Genomic DNA, 21,552 nt, shown 5'->3' with positions numbered 1-21,552 from the left:
GCCCTCCTGATGTTTTTTTGGCCTACAACTCCCATGATCCCTAGCTAGCAGAACCAGTGGTCAGGGATGCTGGGAATTGTAGTCTCAAAACACCTGGAGGGCCGAGGTTGAGGAAGCCTGAGAAAAGGAATGCTGCAACGCAGTCAGAAACTTTCCATCAGGATTCTTGAAGGATCTATAATTCTAAGCTGCTAGAGCCAACCCTAATTCAGGTTTGGGATTTGAAGCTCCTTGAATAAAACAGACACTGAAATGTCAAATTATCAGGGATAGGAATTTACCCTTTAGGAGGCCTGGACACAAACGCGTGATCAAAGAACCCATCACTTATCACCAGAACATCCTGCTAGTGCCTTTAGCAGAAACTCTGTTTATTCTTATTAAACTTTGCCTTAGGAGACCAAATAACTGGATTTGGGTTGGGGGAACACCAATTGCTTACTTCTAGGCTAGATCATCTTGCGCACACCCACTGACATCTCTACAGCATTATGGTATGTGCTCTGTCACTGAGCTATATGGCCTTTCCGTTCTTTGGCTTGTTCATCTTCTGCATTTTTTCTGCAGCTGTTTTCATATTGTTATAGTTTTAGAATCAGTGTTTAAAATATCTAGATTTGTGGGGTGATTTCTGCCAACTACTGGCAAGATTTGGCATTTTCCAGGGCTCAGGTGATCTAGGGAAAGTGGGGGTACGTCCTAAATAAAATTGAAGGAAAGATGTGGTCAATTAAAGTAGAACTTAAATAAATGCTTATGCAACCAGTATGATGTATGAACAACCTTTTGAGAATTTGCCCTCTTTGTTTAGTAGTCTAGTTACAGATGTTTAGACAGCTGTTTATGGAAATTGGCCTGTTGTGTTTGAGAGAGCCTGCGTGGTGTAGCGGTTAAGAGCGTCGGACTCATAATCTGGTGAACCGGGTTCACTTCCCCGCTCCTCCGCATGCAGCTGCTGGATGACCTTGGGCTAGTCACACTTCTCTGAAGTCTCTCAGCCCCACTCACCTCACAGAGTGTTTGTTGTGGGGGAGGAAGGGAAAGGAGAATGTTAGCCGCTTTGAGACTCCTTAAGGGGAGTGAAAGGCGGGATATCAAGTCCAAACTCCTCCTCCTCCTCCTCCTCCTCTTCTTCTTGATGATGATGATTTGTGCTTGAAGTATTATATCGGAATACAAGCCCCTTGCCCTTGTTCCTTTTATGCGCCTGAACATTATCATCACTTCTGTTTGCCACAGGTACGCTGTGACTGGTATGTGTATGCTTTTCTCTCATCCTTACCTTGGGTGGGGAAGGAGTTGTATGAGAAGAAGGATGCTGAGATGGACCGCATCTTGTCCCAGGTTGAAAACTACCTGAAGTAAGAGAACAGTAACCAATCTGCTTTGCCTTATTAGATAGCAGAGTAGAAAAAAGTATTTGTTTTATCACAGTCTCTGTCCCCGCCCTCCTCTCCCCCTGCCCCTAAGGGGGGGGGACACAGGACACATTACTGTGCAAAGTACTACAACTGTCATCACTCCTTATGTCCAACCAGTCTGGGACAGAAGATTATCGGACTGCACCAAGATTCAGAGGAAGAAAGAGCTAAGAAGCAGGCTCTCTGCTTCCTGAATCCCAGACAAAACACTTAAAACAGTAACAAGCAACCCAGATGGTTAGGAACTGGGTTCAGTACCATGCCACCTTCTCCTCAAATACAAGTCCACAGACGCGTCATAGGCCACCTGAACGAAGCTCACGGACCACACTTTGGGAACCCAGGCCCTAGAACTTTATTCAATCAATCCGCCTTTTTATTCGACCGTCAGTCAGAGAAAAGAATACAAATACATTTGCCAATACACAGTTAAAACATCCAAGAAGATTTTAGAGCCTAGCCAACACTAAAAGGGCTAAACAGATAGCCCCATGTCAATACAATCAATTATGGTCTTGCGACGCTTAAAGGCTAAAAAAAGAAATTTGGCTACCAAGAAAGGTATAGCTCTAGTGACATTATTCAGCAAGTATAAAACCTGGTTTTCTCCGGGTAGGAAGCTAAGTTGACATAGGAATGGGTCTATAAAGTTTTGTCTAAGCTCTGCCTAAGAAGGGCAAGTCAAGAGAATGTGTTCGGTGGACTCAACCACACCGATAGCACAATGACAGGTTCTCTGGGCGTATGGTACTCCCCTGTACCTTCCCCACAATATCGCAGAGTCAAGGACATTTAATCTAGCCGCTGTAAGAAGTCTGCGGTATTCCACATAGTGGATTTCTGCAAAGTAGGGGGCTGGTATGGTCCAATAAATCTGGTCCCCTAGGAACATCCCAGGTTTTACCTGGGCTATGTCCTCTTGTCTGGCAATATCACTCAGTCTCCGGGAGACTGAGTGCAATCAATCTAGCTTGATTGTACGTCATAGACTCAAACTTTATTAGATTTTGTTTTTTGAATTGTGCTGAAGTCATCATGGTTATCATGTAGCTTTAAAAGTGTGTGCTCTTAGGTCTTGACTTGACTTTCTTTTCAAAAGCCCCATAAACTCACACAAAAAAGAAAAAAGGAAAAAAAAACTGAGCTGGGAATTGGATAATTGAAAATGCATACCTAACCATACTCTGGCAACAAGCCCACCCCTCTATCGGTCATGCTTGCTTATCTGAGTAACTTTTATATCTCCTCTCACTCTATTTCAGACGCCGTCAAAAGATTCACGTACCAATGCTGCAAGTTTGGTCTGCTGATAAACCACATCCACAAGAAGAGGTAAAACGTGGCAAGGAGTCTTGAGTACATGTCACCACATATATCTGAATAATTTTATTTAAAATATATCGTCCTTTGTAGAGCTTGCAGTGTGGTTTACAAGTCCAAGATAAAATACTAATTGAGCGCATTTTAAAAATCAATACATTATAAACCCCGGAAAAATAAAAAAGATGTTTTTATCTGGCAACGAGAAGAAATGTTGGCACCCAGTAGGCCTCAAATAAAGTCCTCGGTTTTTTAAAAAAGAAAATTGTCATGCGACACTGTGGGCTGCTGTTTTCAAATCCAAGTCATCTTACTTATGTGGTTCTTTAGATCAAGGGGGTGGGGGCTAAACTGTGGCACTCCAGATGTTGCCAGACTACAAGTCCCATCACCCCTGAACATTGACTGTGTTGGCTGAGCCTGATGGGAGTTACAGTCAAACCAGTTCTGAAGCCCCACAGGCTAGCCACCTCTGCTTTCCTTCCTGAGGCACTAACAGCAGCAGAGGGCAAAAGGACGTTTGCGGGGATGGATGGAGAGTTGGCTTCCAAGTCGGGCAGTGGAGTGGATGGAAGAAGAAATGCCATTCTGTTGGCAACGGGCGTCTTCCTGCATGATGGGCACTTTTGTTTTTCAGTACTTGGATTGCCTGTGGGCTCAGGTTCAGAAGCTGAAGAAAGACCGCTGGCAAGAAAGGCACATCCCAAGGCCTTACCTTGCTTTTGACAACGTGCTCTGCGAGGCACTGCAGCACAATCTGCCTCCCTTCACTCCGCCACCTCACACCGAAGACTCCATTTACCCAATGCCGAGAGTTATCTTCAGAATGTTTGACTACACTGATGATCCCGAGGTGAGTTGCGTGTATGTACGGATGGTGGTTAACGGATTGAGGCTGAATCACGACAAGACAGAAGCACTGTTTCTGAGGGATGGGGCAGACAGGTGGGGGGGGGGGGCTCCCTGGTCCTGAATGGGGTAACTAAAGAACCAGGTGCACAGCCTTGGGGTCATTCTGGACTCACAGCTGTCCATGGAGGCGCAGGTCAATTCTGTGTCCAGCTCCCTCTGGTATGCCAGTGGAGATCCTATCCGCCCCAGATTAATCCTGCTTGGATTACTGCAATGCGCTCTACATGGGGCTACCTTTGAAGGTGACTCGGAAACTACAACTAATCCAGAATGTGGCAACTAGACTGGCGACTGGGAGTGGCCGCTGAGACCGTATGAAACCAGTCTTAAAGGATCTACATTGGCTCTCAGTGCATTTGCCAGCACAATTCAGAGTGTTGGTGTTGATCTTTAAAGCCCTAAGTGGCTTCAGCCCTGAATATCTGAAGGAACATCTCCACCCCCATCATTCAGCCCCCTGAGGGCCGCCTAGCGGTTCCCTCATTGCGAGAAGTGTAGTTACAGGGAACCAGGCAGAGGGCCTTCTCGTTAGTTGTGCCCTCCCTGTGGGATGCCCTCCCGCCCAGCAGATGTCAAAGAGATCAACAACTTTCCGTAGACATCTGAAGGTAGCCCTGTAACGGTGAGCTTTTAATGCCTGATGTTTTGTTGTGTTCTTTTATAATCTGCTGGAAGCCAACTAGAGTGGTTGCAGCAACCCATTCAGTTGGACAGGGTACAAGTAAATTATTATTAATTATTTGCAAGCATGAAGTGTCGCTACAGTTTAAATTGGGGGGTGGGGGTGTTCATTTAATTCATTGCAGTCCCTGACTATAAGAGAGAGACTTTATAATGGGGGTACAAAGTATTGTCTTCTCTCCCTTCTAAAAATTTGGTTTTTGCAGTTTCTTTGGGTCCTGGACAGTTTTAGGCAACGAGTTGTGTAGACCAACACTAGAGGCTTGCGGTAGTCAAGTGATTTCTTCAGGGCATAACCTGACCCAACCTGCTCATGACAAACAAATATATTTTTGAAACTTTTGTTTCAAAAGTTGCTTTTCGTAGGCCATAGGGGGCTACTCAAAAAAGAATAAAGGATCTAAAGTTTCCTTGAGGTCATGGAACTTGTTTCACAGTTCTTTGAATCCTGACCTGTTTTTAACAGCAGCAAAATTTATTATGGGGAAAAATAGTTTTTAGCATTTTGAAATTGCTTGCGAATGTTAAAGCCTCTAGAAAGAATAAATTGTATTGTATTATAACTATTGTCAAAGCTACAGTGCCAGTAATGCAGCCAAACTTTGTCATTTATTTTGTTTAAAATGGACTCTTATGTTATATCACTTCTGCCGTTTCTTAATTCCTTCAACAGGGTCCTGTTATGCCTGGCAGTCATTCCGCTGAAAGATTTGTGATAGAGGAAAATCTTCACTGCATCATTAAATCACACTGGAAAGAAAGGAAGACGTGGTAGGAGTTACTTTTCATGCAGGGCAACCATTAGGAGATCAAAAGACCTTTGTTTTCTACCTACCCGACAGCACTGTTTTCTGAGTGTGGCTAAAGAGCATATTTGCTCGTGAGGTGAGGATGGCTGCAATTCACCAATTCATTTAAAAAGCAGCTTGCCTCTTCTTCCAATTTCTGCTGTGAAAACCTGAAAGAAACTCTTCAGCTGCATGTGCATCAAATTTCTGCAAATTGCACTGATCTGGAAAAGTTATATTTCACAGTGTCTCCACACAACCTCTTCCCACTGCCTAAGCCAGCCCTTTCACAAGTGCAGTATATTACAAACCTTTGATAAAAATAAGATCTATTGTCTGATAAAGGGAAACAAGGTATCTTTCCTGTCTTGCAGACAATGACCTACCAAAAACCCCAAATGGCTTAAACTTTGAAATGAAACCCTATAAGGAATTCTTCATCATGAAAAGTGATCAGGGTAAAATATCTCCTGAAATAAAATTTCCAGTTGCCAGATGGGTGGTTGAAAACAAAGTGAGAAGAGACGGCCTCCTGGGATACAGTCCCCTGAAAGGACAAAACACTTCTGGGGTTACTCCTTTTTGAGTCACCTCAGATTTAGGCTGGAAGGAGAACTGCCTCTCTAATTTTGACTGCTTTCAAATGCAAAGGTAGAATTGAGAAACTGTAAAAATGGCGTGAGTCACTGATGTATCCAGAAGGGATATGATTTTAGAGTTGGGTAGCTGCAAAGGAACACACTTAGCATCCTAGAGAATTGCTGCTGTCTACTTGGGTGCGAAATGCTCTTTATCAAATTGTGTCTTGACAATAAGTTCACAAAATAATGCTTTCAACATCCAGACCTCTGTTCTTGCAGTTTCTGTAATAATGGCACATGGATCTCTCATTCTAGTCAGTCAAGAGCTTATGGTGGGTTTTGAGGAGATACTTGGAGTCATTTTCAGTTTGCATAGTCCATTTGCTATGCTTATGAGTCTTACTGTCACTTTAGTGCCAGCTGCATGTGAATTGATACACATGCACTTAACTGACTGTTCTTTAGCAAGGCTTCAGTTTCCTTCCTAACTGACCTTTTTCTGTATTTGCATTCTTTGAATCACTGAGTCTACCTTTTCCTCTAGTGCTGCTCAGTTACTGAGCTACCCAGGGAATAACAAGATCCCTCTGAACTACCACATAGTTGAGGTATGCATCTCTTTACCATATTTATCTTTTTCCTCTTTCAAAATGCCTTTACTTGCTACGCTGTAAACTCTATTATAATTTACCCAGACTCATTTGCAAAAAAAACCCAAACCCTAGCTATGCAGAAAAGGAGGTTGAATCTGCGTCAAACCTCATATATAAATAAATATGTTAAATACTGATGAACTATATGTGGCTAAATTGTTGTGGTTTTATTTACACCCTGTCCATCTGGCTGGGTTTCCCCAGCCACACTGGGCAATTTATAGAATATATAAATGCTGAGGATAGTGGTTAGAGCAATTGACCTAAGGCTAATTTCAAGCCCCAACTTAACATTCCAGCTTATTGGGTGCCCTTGGGGTCAGTCCCTCTCACTCAGCCAAACTTGCCTCACAGGGCAGTTGTGAGGATAAAATGGGGGCATTAGACCTTGGAGGAAAGGCAGGAAATAAATTTAATAAATATGCAAGTTTGTGCTTATTTGTGCAAAGTGTTGGTGCTGACCTTTAAAGCCCTAAACGGCCTCGGCCCAGTATACCTGAAGGAGTGTCTCCACCCCCATTGTTCAGCCCACACACAGAGGTCCAGCTCCGAGGGCCTTCTGGCAGGTCCCTCACTGCGAGAAGTGAGGCTACTGGGAACCAGGCAGAGGGCCTTCTTGGTAGTGGCATCCTATCATCAGATGTTAAGGAAATAAACAACTATCTGGATTTTAGAAGGCAGCCCTGTGTCGGGAAGTTTTTAATGTTTGGTGTTTTCCTGTGTTTGATGTTTTAATTTGCTGGAAGCCACCCCGAGTGGCTGGGGCAAGCCAGTCAGATGGGCAGCGTATCAATGAATTGTTATTTCTGCTGCTGTTGTTGTTCTTAGAGCATAAGAAGGGTCATTTCACCACTATACCCCAACAGTTGCCAGACTTAATACTAATAATGCCTTCTGATATCAGTTCAGATAAGACAGGTATACAGTTCATTGTATCTGTGTCATGTTTCCCCCCCCCCCCCAGGTAATCTTTGCCGAGCTGTTTCAGCTTCCTATTCCACCACACACTGAGGTCATGTACACAACACTCCTTATTGAACTTTGCAAACTTCAGCCCGGCTCCTTACCCCAAGTTGTATCCTTTTTACTCAACAACTCTGATATCAGTTAGCACATTTTTTGTAGGAAAATTTTTTAATGCATTATGTATTACTGTTCACAGTTGTATTAGAAGTCGGTTGGTTGCAGATGCAGGTTATTTTGAGTAATCGCTGAAATGAAAGTTGTGATTAAAAATGTTTTCATTGGTAGCCAATCTTATTCATCAGGCAAAAATAGGAAGGCTGCTCAGAAGTGTAATGGTTGTAGCCTGCCCTGAGGCCTTAGGGTGAAGGGCAGGGAATGAATTAAAATAACATTTATAATAATTCTGCATGGCTAATAAAATATTGCCCTGCCTCTTAAAGTGTCTAAATCCAAGATACAGTGGAATCTCGGTTGTCGAACGTAATCTGTTCCAGCAGAGCGTTCAACTTCCAAAACGTTCAACAACCGAGGCGCAAAGGGCTGTCAGCAGATTCAGTTGAGAAAATTGAAAAACACGTAGCGGAAGTCATTCAACTTCCAAGGTGCGTTCGAAAACGGAAGTGTTTACTTCCGGGTTTTCGGCGTTTGGCTTCCCAAATATTCGTCAACTGAGACGTTTGAGAACTGAGGTTCCACTGTACTTGATTTGAGTCTGATTCAGTAGCCTAGAACTCTAGGTTTGGGCACACACAGTTTCTCTCTTAACAAAGGGAGAGTTAAAGGTTCATCCATATTATTCCTTAAATGGAATCTTGCAGCTTGCACAAGCCACAGAAATGCTGTACATGCGCTTGGATACAATGAACACTACTTGCATAGACAGGTAAGTAAGCGCACTTACCTTTAGATTTCTAAGAAGTTTGTGAAGCAGGTTTCATCAGATGTCATGGAGCGGTTGGATGCAGAGGAATGGTGGGAGGAATCAAGCAAGGGAAGAAGGCTCAGAACCTGGGGTGGGGTGGGGGGACAATGGTGAGTGGTCAGAGGGCGAAGACCGGCTTCCAAGAGGTAACAGGGTTTAGTGAGCTGGGAGAGTCTGGCAGGGGGAAGTCCAGAATCAGGCAGAAACTGAAGGAGGAGGAGAGTGGAAAGAGGCTGGTGAAGAGTTATAGGTGTCTGCCCTCTCCCTGACTCCAAGAACCAAAAGAGGCATGAAAAGGGCAGAGGAGAAATTAGCTGCATGCTGATGCCGTCTCCGATTGCTTCGGGAAAGCACTGGAGAGCAGGAGACTTAAGACAGCTGTGAGAAGGCAGGGACTTTCAGTCTTGGCAATTTTCATGGAGGAAGGACGCAGGGAACAAGCCGCTATGCTCACTAGGCCTGAAACTCAACAAAGTCTGTGCAGATCGTGTTTTTGTACTAATAAAAAGTTAACTCCATTTTTGAGTTGTGTGATTACTGACAGGTGGGTTTCTGTGGCATCAGCTTATTTGAACTGAATAAATGTATGTTGTTTCCTGTTTTATGGTCACAGTGATTATCAAAGAGTGGGGGTAGCCAAGTACATCTTAGCTTGGAAGACGAGCCAGGAAGACCTGAAAATACGCTTCAAGTATTACTTACAAAACTATTATCTGAAGTGTCCATATCTGAACTGCAGTGGTACCTCTAGTTGCAGACACAATCCATTCTGGGGTGCTATTTGCACCCCGAAAAGTCTGCAACTAGAGTGGCTCTTCTGCACAAGCGTGGAGTGCGATAGAGCGCTTCTGCACATGTGTGAAACGTGCAGAACGCTTGTGCGCATGCGCGCACGGGGAAACCCGGAAGTATACACTTCTGGGTTTGCCGCATTCGCAACCCGAAAAACCGCAATGTGAAGCAAACACAACAAGAGGTATGACTATATAATTAGCTTGTTTTACTAACTTCAAAGATAATTAGAACTTGCAGAAGATCCAGTTATCTGACAGCTTTGGGCATTCTGCCCCTTAATGTTAATTTTTTAAGAGTTCTGTATTTACATGCTCTTCATAACCAGTATTTCCAAGAATCCATTTCAACAAAATGTGTTGTGACATTCTTTGTAATGGCTAGGATATAGTGTGAATAATGTCACTGTGAATGGCTGTGGTTTGGTCTTCTGGGAGTTTGTGAAAGTTTCCTTCTTTTTTCATGAAGGTTCATTAATTGGTTTTCGCACCATTTGAATAATTTTCAATTCCGTTGGAGCTGGGAAGACTGGTAAGTTTATTTCAGTGATTCTTATTATCTCCTGAAATATCCAAATGGTGCTAAATTCTGCAAATGTCAAATTACAAACGTGATATATTTTCAATGATTTCTGTGCAAGACTAGATAGCCCACAGGTATCTGTGGTTTAAAATGTCATTATGTGAAATTATGTAAGCTTTGCTGCCTTAAACTGTAACCCCCAGTACTGTATGAATTTGCTTCCTAGTGGCTCTGACAATGCAGAGAGCGAAAGAAGCACAACATTCAAGATTGAAGCTTCCTAAATCATTGCATATTAGACAAATAAGCCTTTATATGCTTCACTGGGTAATGGCAATTGCACAATTTTGTTCCAATGATAGGTCAGATTGTCTTTCTGAGGACCTTGACAAACCCAGACCTAAATTCGTAAGAGAAGTTTTGGAAAAATGTATGAGGTGAGTGAGGCATCAGAACTGCAGAAGGGGTAGTATTCTAATAGATATAGCCTATTTTTCCAACTTAATGCAGTTGCTAAAGTGAGGAAGAAATAATATCAGCTCCCACTTCAAACCAATAGTATTTGCTTAGTCTTTGTATGTTTGTCCAGGAATAGGGCACTTACTCATTATGAGTTAAGACACCATCTGGATGGTTGGAAGTATTCTGCTGGGAGAAAATTCAGTAAATAAAAATAGTGCTTTTGAATTAATTTTTAAAATTCTCTCTCCAAGTTTAGATTCCTCAGTTTAATTCCTTGTTTTGTAATGTCTAATGATCAAACAACAAAAACAAAATTGACTAAATGGAAAACAATTGAGCATACAAATAAATGATCCTAAATAGTTACTGGGAAGTAACTTCTATTCAGATCAGTGGAGCTGACTTCTGTGTAAGGGGCATAATCGTACTTTGGACTATTCCTTTCCTGTTTCAGTGTAAAGCATAGACTTTGATTTTGCCATATCTAGATTTATAATCTGCATTCACTGAGGCTGAGTAAGGGTTCATGCTTAGCTGGGTTTTGTCCATAGACCTGTATCATGATAGGAGTATCACTTCTTCATCTTATGCAAAATCTTTTTTTTTCTAGGCTTTCCTACCACCAACGAATAGTGGATATTGTTCCTGCTACGTTTTCAGTCCTAACTCCTGCAAATCCAGCATGTATTTATAAATACGGAGATGAAAGCAACAGTATGTATATGGGTTATGCACTTGCTGCAGTGTTTTCTTCCTATTTTTAAATAGTTAGACTAGTTTTCTTGAATCTGTCTTTGGGGAGCTGGTGTAGTCTAGTGGGTGAGAGGCTGAGCTATGGATTGAGGTGGGGTCCTGCTTCAAATTTGGCCCCTGCCATAGACTCAACAGTCATTCTCGAGCAAGCAACTCTCGCAAAGCTACAGCCTCCATCTGCAGTATGAGAATAAGGATGGAATGTTGTAAGGATTACAAGAGAACTAGGAAATTTTTTAGCCCTGTTTGTTTTGTTATACTAATAGCATGAGCTTCCTCTAAAACAGCCTTTCTCAACCTGTGGGTCCCCAGATGTTGAACTACAACTCCCATCACCCCTAGCTAGCAAAGCCAGATCTCAGGAATGATGGGAGTTGTAGTCCAACAACATCTGGGCACCCACAGGTTGAGAACCGCTGCTCTAAAAGGTCCAGAACAGCCTACAAGCAGTTCCTAATCTACAATCCGGGTCCACATCTGCTTTGCTTCAACAATATGATAGCAGAAGGTGCCCCTAAAGATGTACAGTCGTACCTTGGTCCTTAAACGTAATCCATTCCGGAAGACCGTTCAACTTCCAAAATGTTCAAAAACCAAGGCGCAGCTTCCAATTGGCTGCAGGAGCTTCCTGCACGCAAGCAGAAGCCGCGTCGGACGTTCAGCTTCCGAAAAACTTTGGAAAACACTTCCAGGTTTTCGGCATTTGGGAGCCAAAACATCCAAGTTACCAAGGTGTTCGTGAACCCAAGGTGCTACTGTATTTGTCAGTTTCCTGCATGGCAGTTCAGTTTTTATATTTGGAGCTCCTCAAAAGAGTTCAAGGAGCCTGGCAAACTGCTGTGCAGAAAACCAGGCCAGCCTATTAGTGTGCAGGCAACTCTGGAATGAACAGTGTGTTCATTCTTAACAAGTTTTAAAACTTAACATCTAGGCTGGTGGGAGAAAGAAGGAGGGTGAAGTTTGACTTGGTTGTTCATTCTACTCATTACATGACCTGGAAGTCTGCAAGATGATGACTTCCAAAGAATGGCGTTTCTGCTGTCTTGGCTTTTATGAGGAAATAGGGCTTTTTTAAAAAAAACTAAAGGTAACTTTGCTTCTTTGTGTATTTGTAGAGTCTCTTCCAGGATACAACGTTGCGCTCTGCTTAAACATCGCCATTAAAAACAAAGCAAGCAACGATGAGATTTTCACCATTTTGAAGGATGTACCCAACCCTAATCAGGATGATGATGATGGTAAGAACTTCTGATAGCTGTAGTCAAGTGCTCCTAGTTCTTTCTGTATTTAAGCTTATTTCATTGTTCTGTAGAAGTGCTACTTTGCAACGTCGTCTTCTCTGAATGCATAGATTTAAACTTAGTTTCCATCATTCAACAAGTGTACAAAATATTAAGGAAACTGGATGACATGAGGTAAAAAAAGATGGATCACTTGATATGGAATGACCCTCCCATGGAATTTTTGACTTTCTTTGGACAGCTGACCCCACCAGTCATCCGCTCTCTGTCTCATACACACAACAGTTTAGCTTTGCGCAATGGCTGTTGTTTATATAGCAACATCTGTATTGGGTGCTTTACAAAGAATGGCACAAGAGACGAAAACAGAAGCGGAGAAAAATTGGGGAAGAAAATGGCTACTCTTTGGTTTCATGTACACACACTTAGGCTTAGTTACACACAGAGAGAGATCATACTTGCCTTTGGTTACATAGGCATAGACTTTTTTTTTTTAAGGCAGAAAAATGTGGGTGCTGAATCAAAGGCTGTACTGGAAGTACTGACTCAAATGTAACTTTTTTCCCCAGATGAAGGCTTCTCTTTTAATCCTTTAAAAATAGAGGTGTTTGTGCAGACACTGCTGCATTTGGCCGCAAAGTCATTCAGTCACTCCTTCAGTGCTCTGGGAAGGTAAGTATAACCACAAAGTTGCCAGTGCTATCAATAACACACTGCTACTGGCTCATATAACCAGTTTTAATTGTTTCCTACTTTATGAAGAGCCTGCCTGGAATTGATTCACAAGGCAGAAACTGCAAGACAGTTTTGCAATAACCTTCGATTAAAGTATTTATCATTATTGTTTAATTGTAGGGAGAGATGAGATGCATATTGCTTTTTCTATCATACTATCAGTCAGCTGAACCTATGGGCACCTTGGTTAGCAGGGCTATCTGCCCTTGTGTGGTACTCCTGGTAACAGACAAGCTATCACTCCTGCACTATCTTATTTTACTTGTAACCAGCAGGTGGGCTGCGGAGGAGATGCTTGAGATGATGAGGTGGAGTGTTCCCCCAAATCACCTTGCTGGTTGACAACAGCAAGCGCATGTTGGATCCCTGTGGGAGACTGTCAGAGCTCAGAGTCCTTGCCTCCTCCCTTTCTGAAAGAGACTCTGCTCTGTATAACTCGAAAAGGAGGGCACAGAATCATCTAGCTTTCTTCTCACCCTCTCAGCCTTGCCACTCAACAACTGTAGGTCCAAAGTGAGCTGTAGCCCTTGTTCAGCAATCAGCTTTTGAATGTCAGGTCACAGCCAATGAAAGAGCAGGCAATATACTTTACCCCTTAACGGCCTTTCATTGCTATCTTTCCCTGTTCTGATAAGATTCCGCGAAGTCTTCAAAGCGCTGGCGGAAAGCGATGAAGGGAAGCTGCATGTGCTCAGAGTTACGTATGAAGTGTGGAAGAATCATCCACAGGTGAGAGTGAATGGAATTATAGGTTTCCTTCTTTTTCCACTCATCCAAAAAGTACCTTTAAGTTCCATCGATTGATTTCGGTGTAAATTTTGTCTGCTGCACACCAGGCCCTAAATCAGGCTTCCTCAACCTCGGCCTTCCAGCACTCACGGAGGAAGAGGAGTGAGCGGCTGCCCCGCAGGCAGCGCCCCCCGCCCCCGCCTTCTCTCCACCGCCCCCGCCCCCGGTGCTGGAGCATGAAGCTCCGCCACTGCCCTCCAGATGTTTTTGGCCTACAACTCCCATGATCCCTAGCTAGCAGGACCAGTGGTCAGGGATGCTGGGAATTGTAGTCTCAAAACTTCTGGAGGGCCGAGATTGAGAAAGCCTGCCCTAAATCCGTGGGAGATTATTTCAGTGTTGCCTTTCGCTTTCCGCTGCCCATTTTGCAGTTCACTTTCTCTTGCAGGCTCTGCACTGATTGTACATTAGAATGGATTGATGATGCATTTGAGATAAGATATATGACGTATAAAATTAGTGTGGCTTATATTCAGAGCCGAGCGCCAGCACTGGCTTGGGGAGCAGTGCACAAAGCGCCGGCCGTCCCCCATTCAGTGCAGTAGTGCCAGGAGGCAGGCCGCACCCGCAAATATGCCATGAATTTTAAAGTTGTTGCTTATTTGCAGATGTGGCTTATAGTCGGGTCAATACAGTAATACAGTCATACCTTGGGTTGAAGTAACTTCGGGATGAGTATTTTCGGGTTGCGCTCTGCAGCGACTCGGAAGTAACGGAGCACGTTACTTCTGGGTTTCGCCGCTCGCACATGCGCAGACGGTCAAAATGACATCATGCGCATGCGAGGAAGAGGGTTGCGTTCGCTTCAGGATGTGAACGGGACTCTGGAACGGATCCCATTCGCATCCAGAGATACCACTGTACCTTATTTGTAGTATTAAACAACATTCCACATGTATTTTCCCTGTAAGCTTCATGATAGCTCATTATCACTGCATAAGCAATGATTCCCAATCTTTGAATAATTAGACAAAGAGCCCTAGACACCTGTTTCTGTACAGCAATTAAGCTGGAATAAACCCTGCATGCAGATTTAACAATTCAAGGTACTATTTTGTTACTTGGAGTGTAGTTTCCTTTAGGTTTAAATTGCAGGCAGCATGGATAACACAGCTAATACTGCCTCCCAATGCAGAGAATTCTCTCTTACGTGACGCACCTTGAACTCTCTTTTGTGACTCGCACCAAAGCACAGGGGAGTAAGTTCATCTCATGGTTTTGGTTTTGCAACCTTTTTTATTCTGAATTAAATTTCAGAAATAAAAAGTGTACCATAGCTTTCAAAAATTTAGGAAGCAGCTTTAGATTATGCTTCCTGAGTTGTCACCACTATAAGATAGTTGAGCAGGAGAGACAGGGGTGTGCCTTTATTTTGCCTTATCTGTTCGTTTCAGTAGCAAATGAGCACCTGCTTTTGATAAGCTGATCCAGAAACCCTTTGCTTCCCTTTTCACGCAGATGATTGCTGTGCTGGTGGATAAGATGATTCGCACACAGATTGTGGATTGTGCTGCAGTAGCAAACTGGATTTTCTCTCCAGAGCTGGCTCATGATTTCATTAGGTAACTAGATGTAAATCTCCCTCTTCCACCCCCTTTTTTTTAATTGTTTGGGTTGTGATTTGAATGATGCTGGCAGCAGATCACCTTTTAACTTTCTCAAAATATTTGCGTTGGGTAAACAGTCTTTCACTCAGCTTTTCAAAACTCACACAAAGAAATTACAGAATTTTTTGTAATTCAACCATTTCTGTTTATGGCAGAGTGCAAAATCCTGGTGCGTTGGGCCCAATTCACACACATTGTGCTGCAACAAACCTGGATTTGCCAGGGTGTGTGAATGACAATAGGCCACAGCCAGTGCCGGTTCTTTCTCATGTACATCTACAATGCACTCCAGGTTGCAAACAGAATTGTTACATTCATGCTTGATACTTCAAGAGATGTGGTTTACAGTACAGTCAAACCTCACATCCCGAACGCCTCTGTTTTGGAATCATTCGGTTTCCAAACGCCGAAAACCTGGAAGTAAATGCTCCAGTTTTCAACCATTTTTCGGAAGCTGGACGTCCAACACGGCTTCCGCTTGAGTGTAGGAAGCTCCTGAAACCAATCGGAAGCCACACCTCAGTTATTGGACATTTTGGAAGCCGAATGGGCTTCCGGAACAGATTATGTTCGACAACCGAGGTTTTACTGCACATCTAAGACATCATTTATGAAATGCCCCGTAAATTAATTGTAGGGAAGATCCATTGATGGTACAGGTTGTTTATTCCTAATCCACAGCCTCCTGTATCCTGCAGTTAATAGCCAGCTTTACAAGAGAGCATATACAATGTGTACATTAGCATTATGACTGAAACGAGCCAAAGTATATTGTATGAACTAGAGCATCTGTTTCATTCTCTGCTAGGTTTTATATCTGGGAAATCTTACACTCAACAATCCGTAAGATGAACAAGCATGTGGTGATGATCCAAAAGGAGCTAGAGGAGGCCAAAGCGAGATTAGCCAAACAGCACAAACGTGTAGGTAACCATTTTCCAGGGCTGTGAAAAAAACGTTACTTGACGTAGAGATGTGTATAAACAGCAGTATTGTAACTCTTTTCCACCAACAATAAAAATGAAAGAATTGCTATACTGTGTAAAAGTCCAACACTCTGTTTTCAGCAGCAGCCAAGCAGAGGCTTCTGTAAACGTCATCCTGTGTTTGTCTCCATCATCTGATACATTGCCTCTGAAAAATGGGGGGTAGCCTGGCAAATAGCCCTTGGTAGACCTATCTTTCATGGATGTGCCCATTCCCTTTTTTAAAAAGCCATCGAGCAAATAGCAATCGCCACATCTTGAGGTAATATGTTGATTATGAGTGTTATTTCTGGCAGACCAAAGGACCAAATTAGGCTGTTACAGTGGTGCCCCGCAAGACGAACGCCTCGCAAGACGGAAAACCCGCTAGACAAAAGGGTTTTCCGTTTTGGAGGCGCTTCGCTAAACGAATTTCTCTATGGGGTTGCTTCGCAAGACGAAAAAATCTTGCGAGTTTCCGCGGTTTCCCCCCGCTTTTTTCGCCCTTTTCCTAAGCCGCTAAGCCGCTTCTCAGCTGATCGCTAAAAGCCACTAGACTGCTAATAGCGCTAATCCGCTAAGCTGTCAATGGGCTTGCTTCGCAAGACGAAAAAACCGCTATACGAAGAGAATCGCGGAACGGATTCTTTTCGTCTTGCGAGGCACCACTGTACTTTCATTGTGTAGCAAGCAGCTACATCTGAGCTTTTTCTTTATTTAATCCCAGGCACAATTGACTGATTGTCATCAGGAACACATACAAGGAGGAGAGGTTTACCCCATTCCTTCCCAGCAATGATCCTGACTAAAATTGCTGCACCCTAGTCTAGCTATGAGGCTTACATGAAAAGTTCCCATTGATGCCAGTGCAAGCTTTTGTTTTTTGTTAAGACTCAGACCCCCCCCCCCCTGCCTTGCACACGATGTTCCTGATGACATTGGCCACCTCTGCAGCTGCAGCATTGGGCAGTAGCCAAACCACTTGTTCCATCAGTGCAGTAGTTATTTTTGCACAATACACAGATACACCTCTGACACACTCTGTGCATTCTCCTAGATCTGCTCCATGGGGCTGGGGGAAACCCCAGAACAGAGTTAGGGGGCTCGAGGGGAGAGGAAGTTCTGTTGCCCAGCCAAAAGTCCTTGCACTGATAGAAAGTGTACAGTGAATACTGGCCTAAATTATGCCAGAAATCTAATAGGACATGCAGGGATCAGAAATTCTTGCAGTGACTTGAGTTTCTCATTGTATTGTGTGCCACTGTGACAACCCCCTTTCTTTCCCTGAGAACCCCAGAACAGCTTATATTGGGAATCCCAAATGGTTTCCTGGGCTGGGTCAGCTTATCTTTACTGTAGATCAACATTTCATGGCTTCAGGCAACACATGCAGCAGTACCTTTTTATTTTGTTATATCTTACACGTTGCATTTATTCTTTTAGTAAATGCTATAGATGCATGCTAAAATCATGACTGTAGCTCACTTCAAGATGGAAGAAAGAAGCTTTCGGCACTTTGGTGAGACAGGGCCCTATAAATTAAAAGAGGGAATGAAACAGAGTGTGCCCTAGCTAACCTTTTGGTCTCGGAGCACTTATGATCCCCCTGTTAAATGTTAACTATTCCTCCCCAGCGAGACAGTGATGATGATGACGATGACGACGATCGAAGTAGCGACAGGGAAGATGGACCCCTCGAAGAGCAGATAGAACGCCTGCAAGAAAAAGTTGAATCGGCTCAAAGTGAACAAAAAAACCTCTTCCTTGTAATATTCCAGGTAAATGCAGAAATATTCATTGGCTTTTAGAAAATGAGTTACCCTATTTTTCCGTGTATAACATGACCCCTATTTTGGGGGACTGAAATTTATGAAAATGTGGGAAGACGACCCCCATTTTAAAAAAATTATTTTAGAGTAAAGAAAACCTAGTCTTATAGATGGAAAAGTACGGTAATAGAAGATGGGCTGTTGAGTGTTGGGGAAGCTATGAACCTCATCTTTGCAAAACTTTATAATGTGTATTTTAACCCTTTAAGTTAACCAGTTTTACTGTGGGTGTTTTTGGTGTGAAATTGCTTGAGGCATTTTATGGGAAGTGATTCATAAATGGAACCAAATAAATGATATGAAAAGTTTCAAGTAGAGGAAGCAATTCCAAGTATTTGGGAACTGCTAGTTGTACTAGCACAGGGGTCAGCAAACCTTTTCAGCAGGGGGCCAGTCCACTGTCCCTCAGACCTTGCGGGGGGCCAGACTATATTTTGGGGAAAAAATAAAAATGAACAAATTCCTATGGCCCACAAATAACCCAGAGATGCATTTTAAATAAAAGGGCACATTCTACTCATGTAAAAATGCGCTGATTCCTGGACTGTCCGCGGGCTGGATTTAGAAGGTGATTGGGCTGGATCCGGCCCCTGGACCTTAGTTTGCCTACCCATGTGCTAGCAGAATGGCTTGTGCTGGAGAAGCTCTGAAAGGCAGTATGGTCTCATAGCTGTGGTTAAGCAACAGATTGCTGTAGCCCTGATGCTGTTGCACAACCAGCTTCAAGAAGTGAAACTATTGTGCTGGCCTGTTCTCACGCTCGCTGAACCCGGGAAAAGATCTCCGGAAATTAGCAATGAATTCTGTGCTAAGTGGCGCTGTTCTGTCATGAAATTTCCATTCTTTAATCCAGAAATACTATTTCTCATGTGTCCTCATTCTCTCGTCTTGTCTGTGGACGTTGACTTCCCTGTATTTGAAAGATGTTGCTAATATTGCCCTTTCCAGCGCTTCATTATGATCCTCACGGAGCACTTAGTGCGATGTGAAACAGGAGGTATTGATGTGATTACACCTTGGTACAAGAACTGTATAGAGAGGCTGCAGCAGATCTTCTTACAGGTAACTCTCATTCCTTTCCAAAGTCACGAATGTGGTAACTAGAAATTGCATAGAAATGTGATTGCACAGAAATGATAATTCTGCATTCGCTAGGACTTGCTTGATGTAAATCTTCAGGAGGAAGCTATATTCGGCTGATAGTCCATATAAATGGGCTATTTCAAAATTGTTTATATTAGAGGCCAATATAAAGCTGAGGCAGGTTCCACTTACTATACAGAAGCACATCTTGCTTGTCTTAAACCAACTGATTGTTCCTGTCACTTTCGTTTATGATTAAGACCAGGGGTCAGCAAACCTTTTCAGCAGGGGGCCGGTACACTGTCCCTCAGACCTTGGTTGGGGGCCGGACTATATTTTGAAGGGGGGGGGGATGAACAAATTCCTATGCCCCACAAATAACCCAGAGATGCATTTTAAATAAAAGCACACATTCTACTCATGTAAAAACACCACGCAGGCCCCACAAATAACCCAGAGATTTGTAGGGTTGCAAGAAGTTTTGTGAGGAGTATTATTAGAAGTATTGTAAAAATGGACAAGGGGGGGGGGATGATTTGTTAAGAGATGTAAAGGCAATATAAAGTTAAGAAATGCATAAGAAGTGGTTAAAACGGTGGATCATCAGAAGGGCTGATGGAAGTCTAAAAAGATTGCATAAGTGATAAGTTTGGTGGTACATTTTATAATTTATATGTTAAAATTAATAAAAAATATTATAAAAAAACCAAATAACCCAGAGATGTATTTTAAATAAAAGGACACGTTCTACTCATGTAAAAACACGCTGTCCGCGGGCCGGATTTAGAAGGTAATTGGGCCAGATCCAGCGCCTGGGTCTTAGTTTGCCTACCCATGATTAAGACTGTCCAGCCCTTCAACCATTTTTATACAGTGATGCCCCGCAAGACGAATGCCTCGCAAGACGGAAAACCCGCTAGACGAAAGGGTTTTCCGTTTTGGAGGCGCTTCGCAAAACGAATTTCCCTATGGGCTTGCTTCGCAAGACGAAATGTCTTGCGAGTTTTTCCGACTTTTTTTTCCTATACCCCCCCCTTTTTCTAAGCCGATAAGCCGCTTATCAGCTGATCCGCTAAGCCGCTAAAAGCCCCTAATAGCGCTAATCCGCTAAGCCGTCAATGGGCTTGCTTCGCAAGACGAAAAAACCGCTATACGAAGAGCCTCACGGAACGGATTAATTTCGTCTTGTGAGGCACCACTGTACTATTCTTCTCCCTCTCTCTGGCTGCTCTTCTCAGGTTCTCTTTTTTTTAAGTGGAATGACCAGAATTGCAGGCGACATTCTCGGTGTATTTTATCCATTCATAACAAGTTTCTGGTGTTCCTCAGCTGCCGAGTGAATGCGGGGGGGATGTGATTTCTCTCCCTATGTCCTGCCAAGACCAGTAATGAGTAACTGAGATGGCTCTTTTCTGTCTGCAGCATCACCAGATCATCCATCAGTACATGGTGACATTGGAAAACCTTCTCTTCACAGCAGAATTGGATCATCATATATTAGCTGTATTTCAGCAGTTCTGTGCATTGCAGGCCTGAGAGACTTCGTTTTTGTACAGGACTTAATTGACTTCACCTTTTTAAAACAAAAATGGGAAAATTGATGAGGGAAGAGAAGGAAAGAAGCTTTTAATTGGGAAAACAAGCTTGCCGTGCTGTCGTAGATAAGCTACTCGGCACTCAAACGGGGCAGTTCTTTTAGCAGTAGAGGCCTAACTCTGTTTTACGACTGCTAGGTGACTGGGATGGAATAATGTGTGGATTTCTAATTTTGAAATGGTTTGAATGCTGGCTTCATCGTGGCATTTGTTTTGTCCCCTTCTGTTGTTTGTATAAAAATAAAAATAGGGAATAAATAGGATTGGTTACCTTTGCTTGGCCCTTACATACGAATGAATTCCCTCATTATAATAATGTGAAGCAAGCATCAAGACTTGTGAATCTGAAGAGCAGCTTCCCAATGAGTAAGATTAAACTCTCTGAGGGACAGGAGCATAGGACACATGAAATGCTAAACAGGTCAAGCCTCCAGAGTAGCCTAGAGTATATGTTTGTTATCAAAATTAATTTTCATGGTTGTATGAAACATGGTTGAAATACAATCAGAATATGTTTTTTAAATCTGCCTATTGTGCTTATTTTGGATCTCAACGAATAGGTGAAACATATATTTAGGTTGCAAACATCCTGTAAGAAATAACTACAATACATAATGATTTCTTAGTGTTTCGCATATCTTCTTGATGGAGGATGGGGTGGGGGTTGAGACTCGTATGACTTCGTAACAGTGGAAAGTGTGGCGTTCACCTACTTAGAAGAAGTTGGTAGCTCAAGCTCCGGAATGTGTTCTGCTCCAGCCATCATTACAGGGTAACTTTCTGAAAAAAGCAAATTGACTGTGAGCTGGACAGGGAAGAACCTTGTCTCCAGACCATCTCACTTTGTTAAGAAGAAAGCAGCCTGGTCTGCTGTAAAAGAAATAATAATAATAATAATAATAATAATAATAATAATAATAATAATAAAGCATTGA

The 21,552-nt window shown here is 42.9% G+C and overlaps 1 protein-coding gene across 2 annotated transcripts in view; it reads left to right on the top strand.

The window, feature by feature from the left end:
* The window catches only part of NCBP1 (nuclear cap binding protein subunit 1), a 30,984-nt gene extending 9,844 nt beyond the window's left edge, over positions 1–21,140 (top strand). For both annotated transcript variants that reach the window (XM_079959343.1, XM_079959344.1), the window contains exons 6-23: positions 1,240–1,361; positions 2,684–2,753; positions 3,379–3,594; positions 5,008–5,105; positions 6,248–6,311; positions 7,321–7,431; positions 8,141–8,205; positions 9,505–9,567; positions 9,921–9,995; positions 10,631–10,734; positions 11,889–12,011; positions 12,584–12,686; positions 13,385–13,478; positions 14,997–15,100; positions 15,954–16,068; positions 17,745–17,888; positions 18,888–19,001; positions 20,445–21,140. In XM_079959343.1, the coding sequence (XP_079815469.1) occupies positions 1,240–1,361; positions 2,684–2,753; positions 3,379–3,594; positions 5,008–5,105; positions 6,248–6,311; positions 7,321–7,431; positions 8,141–8,205; positions 9,505–9,567; positions 9,921–9,995; positions 10,631–10,734; positions 11,889–12,011; positions 12,584–12,686; positions 13,385–13,478; positions 14,997–15,100; positions 15,954–16,068; positions 17,745–17,888; positions 18,888–19,001; positions 20,445–20,558 (1,899 nt within the window). In that variant the 3' untranslated portion in view covers positions 20,559–21,140. The remainder of the gene's footprint in view (positions 1–1,239; positions 1,362–2,683; positions 2,754–3,378; positions 3,595–5,007; positions 5,106–6,247; positions 6,312–7,320; positions 7,432–8,140; positions 8,206–9,504; positions 9,568–9,920; positions 9,996–10,630; positions 10,735–11,888; positions 12,012–12,583; positions 12,687–13,384; positions 13,479–14,996; positions 15,101–15,953; positions 16,069–17,744; positions 17,889–18,887; positions 19,002–20,444) is intronic.
* The last annotated feature ends 412 nt before the right edge of the window (positions 21,141–21,552 follow it).

This window comes from Podarcis cretensis (assembly GCF_951804945.1).
Source record: "Podarcis cretensis genome assembly, chromosome: 17".
NCBI classification, from domain to species: domain Eukaryota; kingdom Metazoa; phylum Chordata; class Lepidosauria; order Squamata; family Lacertidae; genus Podarcis; species Podarcis cretensis.
The sequence above is the reverse complement of the archived record's forward strand: the minus strand, read 5'-3'. Positions and strand labels throughout refer to the sequence as shown.